This window comes from Peromyscus leucopus, chromosome 19 (genome assembly GCF_004664715.2).
Source record: "Peromyscus leucopus breed LL Stock chromosome 19, UCI_PerLeu_2.1, whole genome shotgun sequence".
In the NCBI taxonomy this organism is placed as follows: Eukaryota; Metazoa; Chordata; class Mammalia; order Rodentia; family Cricetidae; genus Peromyscus; species Peromyscus leucopus.
In genome coordinates, this window is record NC_051079.1 from 3,152,359 (window position 1) to 3,171,601 (window position 19,243).

The 19,243-nt window shown below is 47.3% G+C and overlaps 1 protein-coding gene across 1 annotated transcript in view; it reads left to right on the forward strand.

Annotated features, from left to right (window-relative positions):
* The window catches only part of Lama3 (laminin subunit alpha 3), a 226,397-nt gene that overhangs the window by 66,258 nt on the left and 140,896 nt on the right, over positions 1 to 19,243 (forward strand). The window contains 5 exon segments of the mRNA XM_028876683.2: positions 2,543 to 2,633; positions 3,166 to 3,255; positions 3,258 to 3,296; positions 4,476 to 4,538; positions 13,944 to 14,078. Of these exon segments, the coding sequence (XP_028732516.1) occupies positions 2,543 to 2,633; positions 3,166 to 3,255; positions 3,258 to 3,296; positions 4,476 to 4,538; positions 13,944 to 14,078 (418 nt within the window).

Sequence of the window (19,243 nt, forward strand, 5' to 3'; positions counted from 1 at the left end):
CTTTTTTCAACATGGCATGTTCATCTCCTGCTCACTCTCATTGGCAACTCAGCCCTCCTTCCCAGTGTTCTCTCAGTCTGGCTCTCCTACCTAACCTCTTTCTGCCTAATTGGCCAGTTGGCTCTCTATTAAACCAATGAGAGCAAAACATCTTCACAGTGTTCAATAGGATTATTCCACAGCATATAGTCATGGTGACAGAGTTAGATTCTTGTCCTGAATAGAAAGCAGTTACCAGAGACTCTATTGGTATTGGTTTATTTTATTTCTTGGGTTTCCCATTTTAACTGTTGGGATAGGGTATAAGATATTCTAAGTAAGGTGGCCAATTTCATGAGCTGTGAATAGATAAGAGAATGAGCCAGACATCCATTGGGGGCATTGGAGTAACAGAAGGACAAGAGGCCTTAGTAAGGAGCAAGATCCCAGGATAGTTGGAGGATAAGTGAATCGAGAGAAGGGCAAATAATTCCAGGAAGGCACCAAAGTCTAGTTTATGTGGAACCTTTGTAAGGAAAACTCATTCTGGGGTCTTCAGGGACAAGGCGGCTAATGAGTGAACAGTCTCCACGTGATTGAGGTTCACAGAGATGGAAGGTAATGGAGGAGGTACAGTCAAGGAATTGAGTGCAAGAGGCAGAGGGTTAGTATTTGCCTAAAGATCAAAACATGTTGGAAAAGCTCCATGTGGTAGAATCCAGACCTCAGACAATCAGGGCAGGGCCTGGCTTCTAGGTGAGCACTCCATAGAGTGCTGCCCAGGGGACCCGGGTGATGGTTCAGTCTGTAGCTTTTGCTGTGCAAGCATGAGGCTTGGATTTGAGCTGTAAAACCCTTGTGGATGAAGCATGTGCTGGCTGGCAAGATGGCTCAATGGATAAAAGCACTTGCAATTTAAGCTTGATGACCTGGGTTCAATCCCTGGAGTTTGAAAGAACCAACTCCTGAAAGTGTCCTCTGACCCCTATATGTTTACCACGACACACCATACACACACACACACACACACACACACACACACACACACCTGTTCTCCAGGTGGAGCCAGAGCAGCTGGTAGGTGGGAGACAGGCTTTTTGCCTACAGAGGGCGCCATTACACTACTCGGCTTGGGTCTCTGTGGTTCTCATTTGATGCTGAACAGGCCCAACTTCAATTACCCACTCCTCCTCTAGACTACCACTGCTTCCTCTAGACCGCCATTGTAAACCTGTGAAGCCACCTTGAGTCTTGTGTCTTGACCTGCCTGTGCTCAGTCCAGCCAGGACCCTGCTCTCCACAAATCCAATGGTATGAGTTGCCCTCTTACTGTGGAGGCCTTGGAGAAAACCATCCAAAATAGGCATTATTTTATCTGTGGTGTCTGTTCTCTCTTGGTCCTTCACTGCTATTCAAGCATGAATTGAGGCAAGGAGCCAAGGCTGCCCACCTCAGAGAACAGTTCTCAGGTCCTGCTGTAATTGGATTGCTAGCCAAGGTTAGCCACAGTAGCAAGCAATGGAATGGAAGGTGAATGGCATTTGATGGGAAGAGTGGGCAGCTGGAGCTGTTTCTTATTTGTTCACAAGGTTCATGTGAATGCTAGCAGGGTGGCCCTCATGGTTTGTGACCTTGGTGCTAAAGTGGATTCAGATTTTTAGCCCACAGGACAAGAGTGGTAAAAACCAAGGGTCTGTGGTTAATAAAATTCTGCAGGGAGAGGACACAGACCGGGCCTTTGTTCTCCCTGAGTTCCTGTGCAGGTTCCGTGTGGATCCCATTGCGTTCATTCTTGTTGGTTTGCTTTTCTTGCCCTTTCAGTGGTACCACTGTCCCAGGGCTTTTCCAGGTGAGAGGGAACGGAATTGAGCTGTGACGTGTATTTCTTGAAAACCAATGATGTGTGTGGGTTATTGATTTTGTGGCAACTGTAAGGATTAACCACGGACTGGAAAAAGCCACCCGACTCAAAACTGAGCTCTGTGTATGAGCCTCATGCTTGCATTGTCCATTCACACAATGAAAATATCCTGAGAATGGTTTCATGATGGAAACACAGATAAAATTAGAATGACGGGAAACAGAGTTTTTATATGCTTTCCTTCCAAAACTGGGAAAGATATTAATTCTCATGCACCATCTCATTCTTTGAGCTAAGCCAGGGCTGGTGAGTGTCCATCCATTGGTTTCTGAGCAACACTATACGGACTGGCCAAAGCTACAGGGACATTGAGGGTTATTATTTTTTCTTACTCAAGTGTCAAGTTCATTAAAGCAATTTATTTATTTTAATTTATTTTTAGAGGGGGAAGCCAGGGCTGCCAGTTTATTGAACATTCCTTATTTCCTTTTCCCACATGTGTGGTGGGGATTTCAGGGTCAAGGCGAGTCAGTGTTCTAGGACACATTTCGGGTCCTGTGACAGGGTCAAGTCGGATGCTTTTAGGACTTTGGGACTTTGATTTCATAGGAGAGAATTATTTCTGTGGTGGATTAGCGCAGACTAAAGATTGCTGGGCTTCTCTGGCGTCCTTTGTAAGTTTGTTCTTTCTCTTTCCTCTAGCACAACACAGCGGGCGTGAACTGTGAGAAGTGTGCAAAGGGTTACTACCGGCCCTATGGCGTGCCCATGGATGCACTCCGTGCATGCATCCGTAAGTGTCATGTCATGCCTATGACAGTGTGTGTATACTGCCCCAAGGGTGTCATGGCTCAGGGTGGCCTTTGTCCCTTGCCTTTGCGTTACTGGTTCTGCTTCTTTCTGGCTGTGCTCTCTCCAGAGACTCCATATTTTCTCTAAACCCCAGAATTCTTAGATGTAAATAATAATGATAATAAATGTATTTCCTAACAGTAGGCAAAATGCTATCAAAAGTGTGCAGGAAAGCACTTAATTCAGTCAATCAGTCACCTCTCAAGCCTGTAATAGACGGTGCATCTTCATTTTTTTTTTAAACTGGTTCGATCTGTTTCCAATAATTTCAAGTTTGTCATAATTAACATCAAAACAGCATAGTAACGAGTCCACAAAGATTTAGTCATCATCATGGTGGTTAGCTGTAGGTGAGTGCTTACTATGCACAAGAGATTGTGTAAGACAGTGGACGTTGCTGAGAGGAATGAGGACAAGTGTGTTTTATTAATACATTGAGGGACTGCTCACTCAGTGATTATCTTTCCTCTTAGCTTGCAGCTGTGACCCTGAACGTGCACATGACTGTGAACAGGGGTCAGGCCGCTGTCACTGTAAGCCAAATTTCCACGGGGACAACTGTGAATGTGTGCAGATGGCTACTATGACTTTCCATTTTGCTTGAGTAAGTATCCGGTGTAGGTGAGCACCCCCTGTCTGGCCCATAGCCAATCTCCGTGTGGGAACAATGGAGAGCATGGAGGGTGTACAGGGGCTAGAAACAGGACCAAGTAGGTTGCATTTACATGAAAGCATTTCCCTAGGTCTCAAAGTCAAATTTTAGAATTATGTTTAGCTTGGCATTGTACAGTAGACATTGCCATTTTAATAGGTCAAGGGCTCAAATACCGTGAGATTCAACTTGATAGTAACCCATGAGTGTGACTTCATAGACCTAGTGTATCATTCTTTGCAGGGTTGGGGGCAAGAAGATGTGTTTTCTCTTCTCCAGTGCACAAGAGGGCAGCTGTCGGGGCCCTCGTCTCCTCCACCCCACTACAAAGATCTGAATGAATATTTTAACATATTCATGAGGAAAAATATATGTATGTTTGTATGTATGTATGTATGTATGTATGTATGTATGTATGTATGTTCTCTCTCAGGAGAAGCGTGATGTATTCTGTCTTGGAAGAATGTGGTGGGAGAAGTGGGGACCTGGGACGGCCTGTTCAGTGTATACGTGCTGTCCTAGAATGTCATCCTAGAATGGTGATTAAGCAGTGGCCGTTTCACTGTGGAGACGTTCCTACTCTGGATAATCAACTATAGTTTAGGGAACAATGTCTGAAGCCATTGACTCTGTTCCAAGCGCTTGCCCATTTAGAATCTGGGACTGTGGGAAGGTTCTATAGAAACTGGCCCTGCTTTTTCAGTTGGAAAAAGAAGAGGACACTTCAATTTTTTTTTGTAATGGAGTAAGCAAAAATTCAGAGAAAAACTTAGAAGAAAATCTTTCAAAGCTACTCTCGGTTTTACTTAAAAAAAAAACAGTAAAATTTCTGTTTAAAAAATAACCATAAGTGCTATTCTTGTTTAGGCATAGCTATTCTTTGGGTTTAACTGTTATGAGTGATTTAGCAATTGTGAGTATAAAATGCCCCCCATTTCCTTTTGCTAATCAGCTAAGCACCCTCGCTTCAGTTATGAGGCGTGTTGGCCATGGAGAGTGCAGGGCCTTTCCTTAATTCAGTCTCTATGTGTGGCTTTTCACTGAAGGAGGGGGCTTCTTCCTGCTTAATGCAACTTGGTGGTTCATGCTACTATCTCTATAATCTGTGTTTTTAAATAAATTATTTTATAGGAATTCCAGTCTCTCCCGTTTACACTCTGAGTCCAGAAGACCCGGTAGCTGGCAATATAAAAGGCAAGTAGCCTCTTTTGGGTTTAATGTCAACGAAAATACTATGTTCCATTCCCTTCCTGGTTTCTGAGCACACTGCCACGGCCAAGTGAAGTTCCGGAGTGCCGTGGGGCACCATGGGGCTTTTGCAGAGTCTCCTGGCCATTCCCAGTCGGAGTCTATCTTTTGAAAGGGCACTGCCCAATTCAGGGTACTGGGTAGAGCTTGGATTATAGATTGCCAGTTGGCTCAAAATCCTTTCATAGTGACCTTCCTGCCCTACTGAGCCACCTGTCCCACCCACACGAACTTAGTGCAAGTACTGTATCTGGGAGGGGGTTCCAGGAAACAGAGGACGGGAGTGGGAAGGGCATGTGTGTGAGGTGTGAGGCATCACAGCCCCTCTGCATCCTGGCTGAGGTTCTGTGGTCATGCAGTAGTCGGGGTCTGCTGCATGTGGAGGGCCGGAGGTGAAATTATGTCAGAGGGGGAGGCTGGGAAAGGGAGGCTTATCAACTGAAATAGTCAGGCATGGGAAAGAGGGAGTACATAGTCCTTAGGACAGGACTGTCCAGTAAGCAAAATCCCAGAGGTGTGACAGTGAGATGAGGGACGAGTGGCCAGGAAGGGAAGTGCCGGGCCTTAGGACAAGCCGTTACCAGCCACTGTGAAACATTTAGTGTTTGTTTGGAATGAGACAGGGGTTTTGCACAGAGAGACGTTACATGTAAGGACCCTTCTGGGTGCTGTCCTGAGAACAAATTACAGGGGAGAAGGGGTGCAGAGACCCAATGGGGAGCCATTGCAGTCACTTAGGAGGAAATGATGGTGGCTGAGACCCAAGTGGCATCCCCAGAGGAACAGGAGATGAGTGTCTTCCACAGAGAGAACCAGACAGACTTGAAGGGGGATTTCTGAAAGATAAACGGGGCTGGTGGCGGCGCTGGTTACCATGTGGAAAGGTCATGGTCACGACAGAACCCAGTGTTAGTTTTTAGAGCTTTATTAGGAGGGAAAGTGGGGGAGGAGAAAGAAGAGAGCCAGGCCTGGAGAGAAAGATGGGGGGGGGGGCAGAGCAGAGCAGGGAACAGAGAGAGAGAGCAGAGAGAGAACTGGGGTCTGCATCCGGCTTTTTAAGGTGCATACGTAGTCGCCAGTGCCTTCTGATGATGTAAGACCCCGAGCTGCGCATGTACAGGAGTGAGAGCAGGATCCTAACAAGTTCTACATTAGGAACAGAGTATGTGAGGAAGAGAAGACTCGGGTTGTCTCCAGGACCTTGGGGCTGTCTGTACACACAGAAGGGAGAAGCTACCTTTTATTGAACCCAAAAGGCTCCTGACCAAATGTAGTCTGCATGCAGGGGAGAGGCACAGGCGGGGGTAACCATGGAGACTTGTGGAAGCGCCCTGTGCTCTGTTTGCTCTCTGAAATAAGCAGCACGCGTGTTAGAGCGGGCAGTGAGGAAGGTGAAGAGGACTTTGTGTGGAGGGAGGAGGCGTGAGAGTCATCCAGGGGTGTGAGCTCAGGGAACGTCCCAGGACTGCTGGGCGGCACTGGGGCTCCCTCAAAGTCAGTTACAATTGGCTTCATCTGCCTCCCTGCCTTACCCCTGCCTCCTGCTCTACCCACGCCTCTGACCGGCCAGGTCTCCATGTGCCTGTGAGGAGGGCCGGAGGAGGGTGGGTATTCCTGGCTTGGCTTGTAATCCTCTTAGTGCGGAGGGTCTGTGGCATGATGCCCACGGTGGGAATCAGCCAGTGTTTTCTTAAACATTTGTAAATGAACTAGAGTGGAACCTAGAGCCTTGGCAATACACAGCTCTGGTTTCTCTCCCCAGAATGTTTAGATCTCCCATCTATAGTCCGTAATAGTAATCTCTTCGTTACTCTACTTCTTCTTCTCTCCAAAGAGGCTTGTGGTGACCTCAGGAAAAGAGGGTTAACTGAACATGTAGAGAAGTTCAGATATCTGCCACAAAATGCTAGGGAAACCTTGGAACACAGCCTGGTGGAGAGTAAGTGTTAGCACAGTAAAGCTGGAGAATTCAAACACAGTGATCCACCTCAGTTTGCTGACTTATTAATTCATTTTAATTATTGGTTTTGTGATGTATGTCTATACCAATCTGTACACACGCATCTGGAAGCCAGAGATTGGCCAAGCATATCTTTCTCAGTAGCTTTTCACCTTATTTTTGAAACAAGGTCTCTTCCTGAACCTGGAGGTCACCAATTTGGCTAGACTGACTGGCCAGCAGACCCCTGGGACCCGACCCTCTCATCTCCATCTGCCCAGCATTGGGGTTATAAGTACATGCTTCTGTGCCTGGAATTTTACATGGGTGTTGAGGATCATAGTCAGGCCCTCGTGGGTGCGCAGCACACACTTTACCAACTGATCTGCCTTGCCCTATTAATACATTTTAAAAACACCAAGTTTGGGACTTAATTATTGGTAGAGCATATTAGAAGTACAAATTTATAAGCTACCAGCAAATGCAGAGCACTGGATGAACTGGACTCCTTCCTACCCCTGAGAATTCTAACCTCTGAGGCCTGGAGAAGATTGTGTGTCCTTGAGTATAGCAGTTCTTAACTAAGCATGTGCTTTAAAAAATTGTTTTTTATTCCTGCCTGTCGCTCAGGGTCTTGATGTAGGTTTTCGGGGATAGAGCCTAGGCTGGAGACTTGTCCTGACTCTGGATGCTTCTCATTAAGGAACATTGACTCAGCCCAGAGAAGCTCCTGTCTGGCAGTTGTCAAGCTTTGCTGTGAAGGATCGGATAGGAACAACTTCTGGGCTTTGGGGATTGGTGGATCCTGTCACATGTCCTCAACTGCTGTTGAGGGGGCCACAGCTAATATGCAAGCGAAAGCATTGGGCTGTGTTCCAATAAAATTTATTTTTCTAAAAACGGGTATATTTGGCTCTCATCCAAAAGTTTACAGACCCCCAGTGTAGGGTAAAATGGACTAGCCAAAGAAACCCACCCTGACCCTGAAACCAGAGCCAAAGAAACACACTTTGGCTCTGGACCAGAGCCAAATCTGCCCCTGATCAACTGTTCATGAAACCAACCAATCCCTGAGCAGGAAAACCAACCAATCCCTGACCTCAAAACCAGCCAATCCCTGAGCAGGAAATCTAGCCAATCTGAGCTTGCCCAAGCTCAAGGGGATCGAAATCTAATTCCCACCCTGCAAATCTTCTCCCTGGGAAAACTCCGCCCCTAAGAAGCCCTATATAAGCCCTGTGCCTGTTCAGTTAGTAACTGTCCTTCACTCTGGCAGAGGCAGCCACTCTCCTGGATTTCTCCCTCCCAAATAAATCTCTTCAAAGAGTTTTGGGTGAAGACCTTCTTTTGCCAGAACAGAGCAGAATCTCTGCTAGGAAACTCCCAAGTGGAGTGGAGCAGAGAAGCAATGGATTTCTCTGCTGGGAAACCCCCTTAAGGAAGCAGAGCAGAGCTCAGCTGTAATGGCTCTCTCTGGGAGAGGAGCAGAATTGCCACATCCTGTGGGAAGACCATCCCACAGCGGACCCCAGCTTCAGTATAGCCTGACTTCTCGACAAGTCAAGATACCTTTCTCCTCACAGCTGTAGGTATCCAGGATACCTTCCCTTTACAGATACCTTCCCTTCACAGATGCAGGTACAGCCTGACTTCTGACAGTCAGGGTGCATTTCCCTCCAGAGCTATAACACTTGCACCCAGGACCACATCAGAGTCCCTGAATGTGCACTTCTATACCCAAGCTAAAGTATTTTACTAGAGACTCCTATTACCAGCTAAGACTGAGACAATTAGTCTAGAAAATCCTGTCCATTGGTATTCAATCTCATCTGCATACCTACTGAATATATGTTTTAAATATATATATATATATTTAAAGTATATTCAAAAATATATTTTTTAAGAATGCATCTTGAGGGATGTCTCAGTGGGTAGAGTGCATGCCATACAAGCAGAAACATGAGTTTGGATCTCCAGGCTATGTGTAGTGTTGGCACAGCATCTCACATCCCAATGTTCCTATGGTGAGACAGGAGGTAGAAACAATGGAATCCCTTGGAGCTCATAGGCCAGTGTGGTATACAGAGATGAGGCTCTGTCCTCAAGAAGGTGGAAGGTAAACACCAGCATGAGATATTCCTGATTCCACACACAGAGTAGCATGCATATAGCACCCCACTACAACATACAGGTTCTCATGCAAATGTTATAAGAATGCATTTATAGCATATATGTAGAATTCTTATCATTAGTTTTAATGCTGTATAGAAGCATATTGTTTTAGGTATAAGTCTTGCTGTGATTTAAAGTGTTTGGAAATACATATATAGGTTATATTCAAAGGCTTCATATTACCCTGTCATTTGAGCTGAAGAACTTGGGCATCTGAGGATTTTAAGTCCACAAAGGGGGAGGGAGTGCCATGGAATCCCCCACCAGTAAGTACTAAGGAATGACTGTGCTTGATAAGGATTCCTGACACTGAAGAAGAGACGCTAATTAGGCAAATAGCTATGTGGATTTGACTATTTTTAGGCTTCTATCTTTATCTCATAACTGGATATTATTATCCAGTTCAGATGGAGGGACCAGTTATATATATCCACTTGAGCATTATTAGTAGAAAGGAGGTGTGTCATAGACACATCTCTAAGGGATCCCTTTAGTAGTGATCATGAAGCCTGTTATTCCCTGAAAATATATGCTCAAGGACATGAGACTGCCGGTGTGGGTTCCTCTAGTCCTCCAAGTTCAAATTGCAGTGAGAAGGAGAGGCCAGGTATCTACTCTATCAGGGAAATTGTGGCGATCTGGGCTGATTCTGTAGAGCAGCTCGTCAGGCCTGCAGACAGGCCAGCTCTGTATTATTACAGGGGCAGAGTTCCTGAAAAGATTATGGAAAGGTTTGCAATCTCCCACCCACTTTGTAAAGAACTGTTTGCTATTGTCAAGGTCCTGACTCAAGCCAGTGGCTGGGGTCTAGTGGATGTGTTAAACAGGGAACACCCCAAAAGGCCTGGGTAATCTCTCTGGCACATGCATTCATCTGGCAGATGGGCTAAGGCATCACTGAGGGCTTGGAGCTTAGCAGATGCGGCGTAGAGATGGACAAATGGGTTGTGATAGCTCCATCGGAGGCTCTGCCGATAAAATAGAACTGAAGGACCGGCGTTTACTGAGGGCAATTGATGCTTGACTCTGGAGCATAGTCTTTGATGCATCAGCATCAGCTTTGATGGCACACCTACCCTGTACTATGTACTGCCCATTGCTCCCGAGAGATCCCAGTCCACAGGAGACATGGACAGGTGGACAGTTAGAAGAGCAGCAGCTAAGATCCACGAGCAGGAGGAACCCAGAGCTAAGGGAGCAAGGGGAAGGCCATCCCTGAAGGAAGAAAGGGGGATAGGAGGTAGGTGGGTTGGAAGTATGGCTTCCCCAGAGTAGGAAGGAAGACATTTGAGATGAGTCTTGGAGCATAAAGAGCAATTAGCCAAGAAGAAGCATTGAAGAGTGGCATGGGGGTAGGAGAGGGGGTGGCAGAAAGGCCACCGGCTTGGACTGTGGAGGGGGAGGAAGTTGGGGCGAGGGCTCTGAGAGGATGAGGAAAGGATTTGAGTGGACAGCCAGGTTCAAACATGCAAGTTTGCAGTACACAGCTGGGCCTCACCGAGGGGCACATCACCACTGACAGACCCCTGATCATCCCACAGCGGGTGACACCTTGAGGAGGGTGCATCTTTTCTAATGTGCATGAAGGGGCCTGTGGTCTGCTGTGGTCTGGGAGATTTGGAAAGATCTTCACTGTCACAAATGTGAAGGACTTTGACTGTGTCCTGAGGCATTGTGTCACTGCCCAGGGACTTGACACTGTGACTCCAGCATGAAATGAATTCAGAAGTGTGGGACAGGGTGCCAAGCCTGTGAGGTGACTCAGTGTGTAAAGACACTCACTGCCAAGCTGATGACCTGAGTTTGATGTCTGGATCCCACGTGGCAGGAGGAGAGAATTGACTTTTATAAGTTCTTCATCCTCTGACCTCCACACATGTGCTGCGGTTCACACATGCTTGCACATATGCACCCACATAAATAACAAATAAATGCAACAGTAAGACAGAATTCAGATGGCTCCCAGGGTCTCCAAGTAAGACAAAGAAGGATGAGACTCTGAACTTCAAACTCTGGGCAGAGATGAGGATTCAAGGGACTTTTCTGGGAGGAAATGACTGTGACCCAGTGATGAGTTGGGGATTTTTTTTTCAGTTTCAATTGTAAATTGTGATTCCCTGAACTTGGATGCTAGGGAAAGTCCAAGCTCCTCATAGACTCCAGTGCCTAGTTTAACCCCAAGGCTGCAGTTCACAGCGGAATGTTCTTTGCTGTGACCCTCTCAGCCTGCAGAGCTGTGTGCTTGGGTTCCTGTGTAACTCCAGTGAGAATGATTCCAGGGTGACACTCAGGACAGCCCCTGCTCCAAGCTTCTCATGTCATGAATATGACTTTGGTCACTTCTGCAGAGGAAGAAGAACTTTGTTCTGCACTCTTAGAGTCTGTGGCTGAACCTCAAAGTTGAACCAACATAGGGAGGTTAACAGGGAAAAGGCATGTATGTACATGTGTGCATGGCTATCTTCAGAAGGCAAATGAAGGTCCAATGATGCTGTCAGGTACCAAAACTTCTAGAGATGCTCTACAAAGAACAGTAAATGGTGGTGATATGGCAGGGCCAAGGAGCTTGTTCAGGGGCAGGGAAGTGTGAGATGGTGGTTAGGAAATACACTGGAGTATGGATTGCCCAGAGTCTGGGAAGACGCTACATCCGGCCATCCGGCGTGGGATATCTGAAGGAAAAAAAATTATGTACACTATGCTCTTAGGTCTGTTAACTTTATTCCGCTAAGACAAAATTCTATCAATACAGCTACAGCTCCGTCAGGCATTCAGGGCAGGGATAAATCTAGATACACCAAGCTCTTTATCTGTCTACTTTATTTCTCTGGGATGAAATCCTGTCTCCATAGCTTCAGTTCTGTCCTGACACTCAGTTCCTCTTTGTCCTCTTTTACTGTCCTCTCATAGTCCTGCTAACAACTGAGCTCTTATGCTTCCAGCCTCATCTTCATCCTCTGATTCTTTGCCCTCCATCTCCACTTGCTCTTTACTCCTGGCTCTGATGAACTCTACAAGAGTCCTGCCTTACCATCTACCAAACCTCTGTGTTCTTCTCTTCTCCCTGGTCATGTCCTTCTGTCTACAGAAAACACTTGTTTCTCCTTCCCCTGGCCAGGTTGTCCTCTGCCTCCTCAGGAATGTTGCTTCACTCTACCTTCCACCTTGATATGTAAAAACCTCTTTTGTCCTCTACTTGGGAAGGAAGAGCTCATGAGTGTTGGAAACATTCTGCACAAGGGTTAAGACTAGACAATAATTTACAAAATTTCTAACTCCTTCCTCTTCCTCTTTGCCCTAAACCCTTACCTTTCAGATAAAAAGCTAATAACAAATTTGTAGAGTCATTTTTCTAATGTAGTACTTAAGACTAAAACATTACCAGAAGAAACCAGAACATTACGATATTTGTGTGACAGTTTAATTTTACAAGAACTTTGGGAGTGGAGGGGTTCAGAACATTCCATTTTCTACGGTCGGTGCTTGTATCGACAGACTCCGTATGATTGAAACCATTCAGGGAAACAATGTGTCTGTAGTGAATGTGTTCAGACTTAATTTTACCACTATTTCCTAAATGATATAGTGTAACAACTTGAACAGCTTTTGTATTAGGTAATTTTTAGTAATGTGGAGTGATTTAAAGTACATGAATGGATGTGTATAGGTTACAATACACCGATGTGTACAGGTTACATGGATGTATATAGGTTACAAGGATGTGTACAGGTTACATGGATGTGTATAGGTGTGTTGTTGAGGGGATGGGCCCTCTCTAGGTTCAGAGCATGCAGGGGACCCTAAGCCTAAGGCATAAACCCCAACCAAAAGGGGCCAAGGGCAAAACCAACTTGCTCACCCCTGAACCGTTGTTCAGGACCATGGCTGGTTGGCAGTGACGTCACAGGACTCCGTGGCCTGGCTGAGCCACCCTGCCCAGCAGGTAGGCTGCGGGAAGACCTGGACAGATGCAGCTCCTGACATGCTCTGTGCCCCATGTGTCCTTTCTGTAAATACATCTTACAGGGCTCTTGTTTAGCTTGGCTATTCATGCATTCACAGTGGGGTCGAACAAGAAGCTTGATTTTGAGAAATACTATTTAGGGAGAAGTACTGGGCTAACGGGGTTCCCCTCCTCTGTTTCCATGTAGTGAACCGTTACTCCAAGCATAGTAGTTTAACAACAGAAGATACTTCCAGTCTAAAGACTGCGGGCCGCTCTGCTGTGACCCTCCTCCTAGAGGAGGCCTGGCTGTGTTTCTCTGGTGTTCTCAGGATGTCCATAGGGTCAGAGCAGAAAGTACAAGGTCGGTGGCGACCTCAGGAGCCACAGGGCAAAGTGCTGTTCATTGTGATCACCCGATGAGAGCTTTCAAAGCTGGTGGAAGATGCAGCTAAGATGAGAATAGGAGATGGAGGGGGCGGAGCCTGTTGATACAGAGAGCGGAGGGGGCGGAGCCTGTTGATACAGTCGGTGACCTGGAGGCCTTCTGAGGAGCAGGCTGTGCATAGACCTGAATAAGATGAAAAGCTATTGTGCCAGGACATGAGGAGGGATGTGCCAGACATAGGATATTACAGACATAGGATGTTACGGTCTAAACAAAGGTCCTGAGGTGGGTGTGTATTCAGTTGGTGTGTTGGCAGCAGCCTGTTGCTGGAAGGCTGTGTGCCAGGCAGATTGTGTGAGACAATCCCACAGAAACCCCAAAAGCCAAGCTTGACACACTCTAGGGCTGAATATGTGTTGCTTCTTTATCTTCAAAAATAGAAGCTAGACTGGCAGTAAAGTGTCTTCCTCAAAGACACGAGGACCTGCATCCCAACCCCCACAGCCACAAAAGCGGCTGGGTGTGATGGTGTAGAGCTGTCTTACCTGGGGTTTCTGTCGCCCGATAAAACACCATGACCATAAGCAACTCGGGGAGGAAAGGGTTCATTGCACATCCAGGTACGGTCCAGCCCTGAGGGAGGTCAGGGGAGGAACCTGGAGGCAGGAGCTGAAGCAGAGGCCCTGGAGGGTGCTGCTCACTAGCTTGTTCCATGGCTTGCTCGGCCGGCTTTCTTACACACTCCAGGACCACCTGCCTGGGGTGGCTCCCCCTGGAATAGGCTGGGCCCTCCCACAACAGTCACTAATTAAGAAGTACACCACAGGCTTGCCCACAGGCCAGTCTGGGAGGGGAAGCAGGAAGTCCACACAGGCACAGTGGCCTCCCTGACAGTGTCCTCCTTTGCAGGGTGTGACTGTCACTTGGAAGGTGTTCTTCCAGAAATATGTGACGACCATGGCCGATGCCTGTGCCGCCCTGGGGTTGAGGGTCCCCGGTGTGCCTCCTGCCGCTCAGGCTCCTATTCGTTCCCTATATGCCAAGGTAAGTGGGTGAACCAGAAATGCTGGTCAGCAGTCTCCCAGCTTGGACTCCTGAGGAAGCCCAGACGAGCTCCCCAGCGGAGCAGCATGACCTGTGGTTTAACCAGCGCCCCGCCTTCTACACGGATGCGACATTTCTCTGTCCTCTGAGACCCTTCTCTTGCTTTTCTCTAGCCTTCCTTCTCTCTGGTAGCCAGGTGCTGGCTCTGTGGTCAGCTCCCTGGGTTCAGGTCCTGGCTCTCAAGATTGGTGTCGCGAGTTCAGGAACCCGCCCAGTGGACAGAAGGAGGCAGGGATGACATGGCACCACCAGGCTGGATGTCCCAGCAGTCCCAGTCTGGTGCTGAGGTCCTGGAGGATTCCCGGAGAGCCACGGGCCCTTAGTCCACACTGAAAGCCTGAAGAAGCAGCTTCCTGTGTCAGTGAAGGAACCAGTAGTAGCAGCAACTGGGTAGATGAACTTTCCAGAGAGCATGAAGGCCAAGCCAGGAAAAAAATCAAAGCTTCCGCTTTCCCACATCCTTCTATCTAGGCTGCTACCAAAAGGTACAGCCCACATTAGGGTAGGTCTTCACACACCAATAAGGCAATCAGGACACTCCCTCACAGACACGTACAGTTCCCGATACTTGATCCACCACGTAACATTGTCGTGAGGGTCACGTGTACACCGATGTGCAAAGCCGAGGGACCTGCCCAGGTGTTGGCGTTCTTCCATGACGTCTCTGCCCCTCTTCCTCTGCCTGGCTTACAGAGCCTGTAATCCTGGTCCCACTTCTTGTCCTGTTTGCTTACATGTCTGCATGCCATGTTGGCTGTCCTTTCTCAGCCTTCAGCTCTCTTAGCCACAGAAGGTCTCAGCCACCCCTTTCTAGTTACTGGGTCACCTGGCAGGTTGGAGGCTAGGAACAGGGAGAAGCCAACCCTTTCTCTCTACGGTGACCTGAGGAGAGATGCGCTGTCGCTGTCAGAAGTGGGAGTATGAGCACTCCCCGTGGGACCACACAGGGACGGGTGTGCGGTGTAGGTGAGCATGTGAGATGTACTGCTGCACCCTAAGACCAAAGCGAAAGGGTCACGTGATCGTGGCCTGAACCCCAAAACCCTTCTTTTAAGTCTCAACAGCAGAAAACCAACTAGCGCATTTTGCCTACTTAAAAATGAGGCTGGGGGGTTGGGGATTTAGCTCAGTGGTAGAGCACTTGCCTAGCAAGCGCAAGGCCCTGGGTTCGAGCCTCAGCTCCGAAGGAAAAAAGAAAAAAAGAAGAAAAAATCAGGCTGGTAAGTAAGGAAATGACTGGATTTAGTTAATAAAGGCGGCTTGGGCCTTTGTTCCACTGAGGCCATTTAAATGGCCACATCATTTGCACTAATTGAACCAAAGGCCAGCAATATCTGGCACACAGAGAAGCAGCCATTTTGTTTTATCCCAGGGTCTTTTGAATGGGTCTAGGATGGGGTCTATGAATAGAACGGGTCTATGAATGGGTCTAGGATGGGGTCTATGAATAGAACAGGTCTATGAATGGGTCTAGGATGGGGAAGCGTCCGTAGCCATCTTTGTCCCCCATTCTCCTTCATCAGTTGCATCTCAGGTGTGAACTCCTGGAGTAAGTAGTAGGTAGACTACTTTTCTGAAAATCGACTGGAGTGCATGGTGTTCCTGTTTAGTCTCCATCCTTTCAGCAAAAGCAGTGGCTGAGACTATCTCATCCCCTCTCTGTGCAACCCTGTTTCTTCTGGAAAATCAGAAGGGACACCCGCAAAGGTTTGCACTAACGGAATCAGTCCCATGGCCTTGGGACTGTGATGCTCTGCTTGGTCAAGCCTGAGTTCTGAAATCCATGGAGCCAGAAGTAGCAAGAACACATCGGAGCCTCATGAATGGAGCCAGCAGGGCAGATCCCCTGATGCAAAATCGGGGTGCCACAACCAAGAAGTGACAAAAACTGTATGAGCTCCTCAGTGCTCTGAGGAAGCACCATCCTTCTATACCCTGGGAGAGATTAAGAAACGCTCAGCTTTAACGTTTTCTTCTTAAAAAGCTGACACCTGACTGATTGGCAAGCTGTTCATTTGGTAGCAGGGCGTATAATAGTTTAGCGATGGAAGGCAACCTTGGAGGGTTGGAGCCAGGGCACCACAAAGTCACAGCATGCAACAGAGCTCACAGGGGAGGTTTATTGGAGGGAGGTGCAGAGGCGGCCTCTGAGTGAGAGCAGAAGGAAAGAGAGAGGCAGGAAGGGCTTGCCTTTTATAGGGGATATAGCGCATGCACCTAAGGAGAGCGCTCTACTTGGTGGCTGCTGCTGCTGCGGACATGTCCTGCTAGGTCCCCGAGAGCAGGCCAGTGTAAATTCCTGAATGCTAACAATAGTGCCACTTGTTCCCTGTTTTAAATGACTGGAGTCAGAGTCTATAGGTCCATGGTAAGATTTATCTTCTGCTTATTTTTTTTATCACAGTGTGTTTGGACTTCTGCTCCCAAGGTCTTCTAAAGCCACTGGAGCTTGCTGGAAGTATAAAAATGACAAGGCTTGCTCGCAGCTGAGTGTCAGGGCTACTGGAACACTAGCAGACTCTGGTCCCTGCTGTGAGTGTTTGCTGTCAGCTCTGTTGGCTTCTGTCTGTGGTTCCGAGTGGAGAGAGAGGCTCACAAGGCAGAGCTAGGCAGATTAGTCCTGTGCTCTCACTACCTCCTTGTGGTTGGTTGTCTTCACTCTTTGCTCTTTGAGGGGCCCACCGCCCAGCTCCCAAATAAATCACACGGAGTCTTATTCTTTCTTATGAATGCCCAGCCTTAGCTTGGCTTGTTTCTAGCCAACTTTTCTTAAATTATCCCATCTATCTTTTGCCTCTGGGCTTTTACCTTTCTCTATTTCTGTATATCTTTTCTCTCCTTCTTATTCTGTGTCTGGATGTGTGGCTGGGTGGTTGGCCCCCTCTTTTCTTGCTCCTTGATCTCTCCTCCCCTTTATTCCTGCCCATCCTTTCTCCTGCCTTGCTATTGGCCATTCAGCTCTTTATTAGACCATCAGGTGTTTTAGACAGGCACAGTAACACAGCTTCACAGAGTTAAACGCAACATAAAAGAATGCAACACAGCTTTGCATCATTAAACAAATGTTCTGCAGCATAAACAGATGTCACACATCCTAAAATAACATTCCACAACACCTCCTCTTCTACTTCTTCCTTAGTTCTGCTCAGAGTGTGAGGACAGAGAATGGCACAGACTTTGGCATTCAAGCTGGAGTTTTGTTCTTGTATTTTCTCTCAATGGGAGTATGTGTCCACCTTCCCAGAATCCTATGATGCTCGCTAACTGTTGTTTGAGTTGCATAGGAAACACACTGTTTATTCCAGAGGTGGTGCCCAAGTCTACCCTGAAGTTTCTTACCTCAAGGTTGAAACATTCTGGAGGAGTTTGAGTCCACAAAGCATCTTTCTCTGCCCTTCTCTTATGCTTACCTGTTTTTTTTAAAGATAACTTTTGTACCTATTGTTATTTACTTGCTTATTTAACTGTGTGTACACATGCTCACATGCATGTGCATACACACACACACACACACACACACACACACACACACACTTGTGCTGGGGTGTGCATGTGGGGTCAGAGGACAACCTTTGGGGGTTCTCTCCTTCCACTCTGTGGGCACCAGGGATCAGACTCAGGCCACTGGGCTCTGTGACAGGCTCTGTTACTGACTAAGTCGTCTCTCTGACTGTATCTGGCTTTTATGTCTGGTTCCAGGGATTAAACTCAGGTCATCAGGCTCGATGGCAGGTGCTTTTAACCGATGAACCATCTTGCAGGCCCCTTATGACCCATTGTATTTAAAATCAACTAACATTGCCCCAAATGCTACATCAGATATTTTTGCTATAATCTGTCCTTAAGGCTTTGCCCTTTATTGCTTTAAAGGTTTGAAAAAATCTTCCTTAAAATGAATTTAAAAAACACTTCTAAGCTGTTCTTGAGACTGCAGGCTTGGATTTGTGTTTTTCATTAAATTAATTGACTCCAGACTTCTGAAGTACAAGGCTATACTGTTCTTATTTTTACTTTGAGTCACTCAACTACTCTGTAATTTTGTTTCATAGAATCAAATCACCAAACAAGAGACCGACTTGCCAAGATGTCTATACACGTACAAAACTTACATGCATATTTGTGTTCAGTTAACACTTTGTCTTCAACCATAGACTGTAACTACGACTTTCTCGGTGGCTTGGCGATGGCGGAGCGGGCCGCTCCTCACTCTCCCTTCTGTCTTCCTTTCTCCTTTCCTCTTCATCTCTTTGTCTCCCTCCTCCTCCTCCTCCTCCTCCTCCTCCTCCTCCTCCTCTCCTCCTCCTCCTGCTTCCTGTCCTGGTGTGGTTTGCTAGCACAAGAGAGGCTGGAGCGGGATGTGGAACGGTGGTTTTCTCTGGCCATGAGCTCAAGGCGTGTGGCATTGACACTACCCTAAACCCTCCATCACACCGACTGTGACTGATGCTCCAGAAGATCCCAATCTGGGATGACAAGGGACGCCCCTGGGAAAGCTGGCAGCCACTCTGGGGCAAACAGAACGTGTGGCTGGGTCTGCGAACCCTGGGGGCCAGGTTCTGTGCAGCATTGCTCAAACTGACCCTGCATTCTGTAGTTCATTTTTTTCCTAAGAAAACGTCTGAAGTGGTTACTTGGAAAGGCTTTGAAGGTCCTAAGGTTTAACTTCTCCAACGTCCAGTTCCAGAGAAGTGGATTGTGATGTATATTGTGGGACCTATTGTTGGCTTCATGGCTTTGACTGATTAGGTACCAATCTATTTTCCTATGAGGAAGGAAGAACTCCCAAATCCTGGGCAATGAAAACATCACTTCTGGGATAAGGGGCTCCGTGCACTTTAATCTGCTTCTTGTCTGGGTTGTGTTGTCATGAGGTGAAGAGAGTGGCCGATTCACGGTAATACTTGTCTGGTGACCAGGTTGCAAGGTTCAAGGTAACACCCATCAGGGACATGTTCAGGTTAGGACTCAAACTAGGATTTCTAGGGTCACTCATATTCCCTTTGTAGTCATGTTTGGCATTCTCGGGGGATTAGGACTGTGCTTGGGCTTGGAGACAGTGGAGGGCATGATGGCCGAGCATGAGGTCAGGTCCTGACCACTCGAAC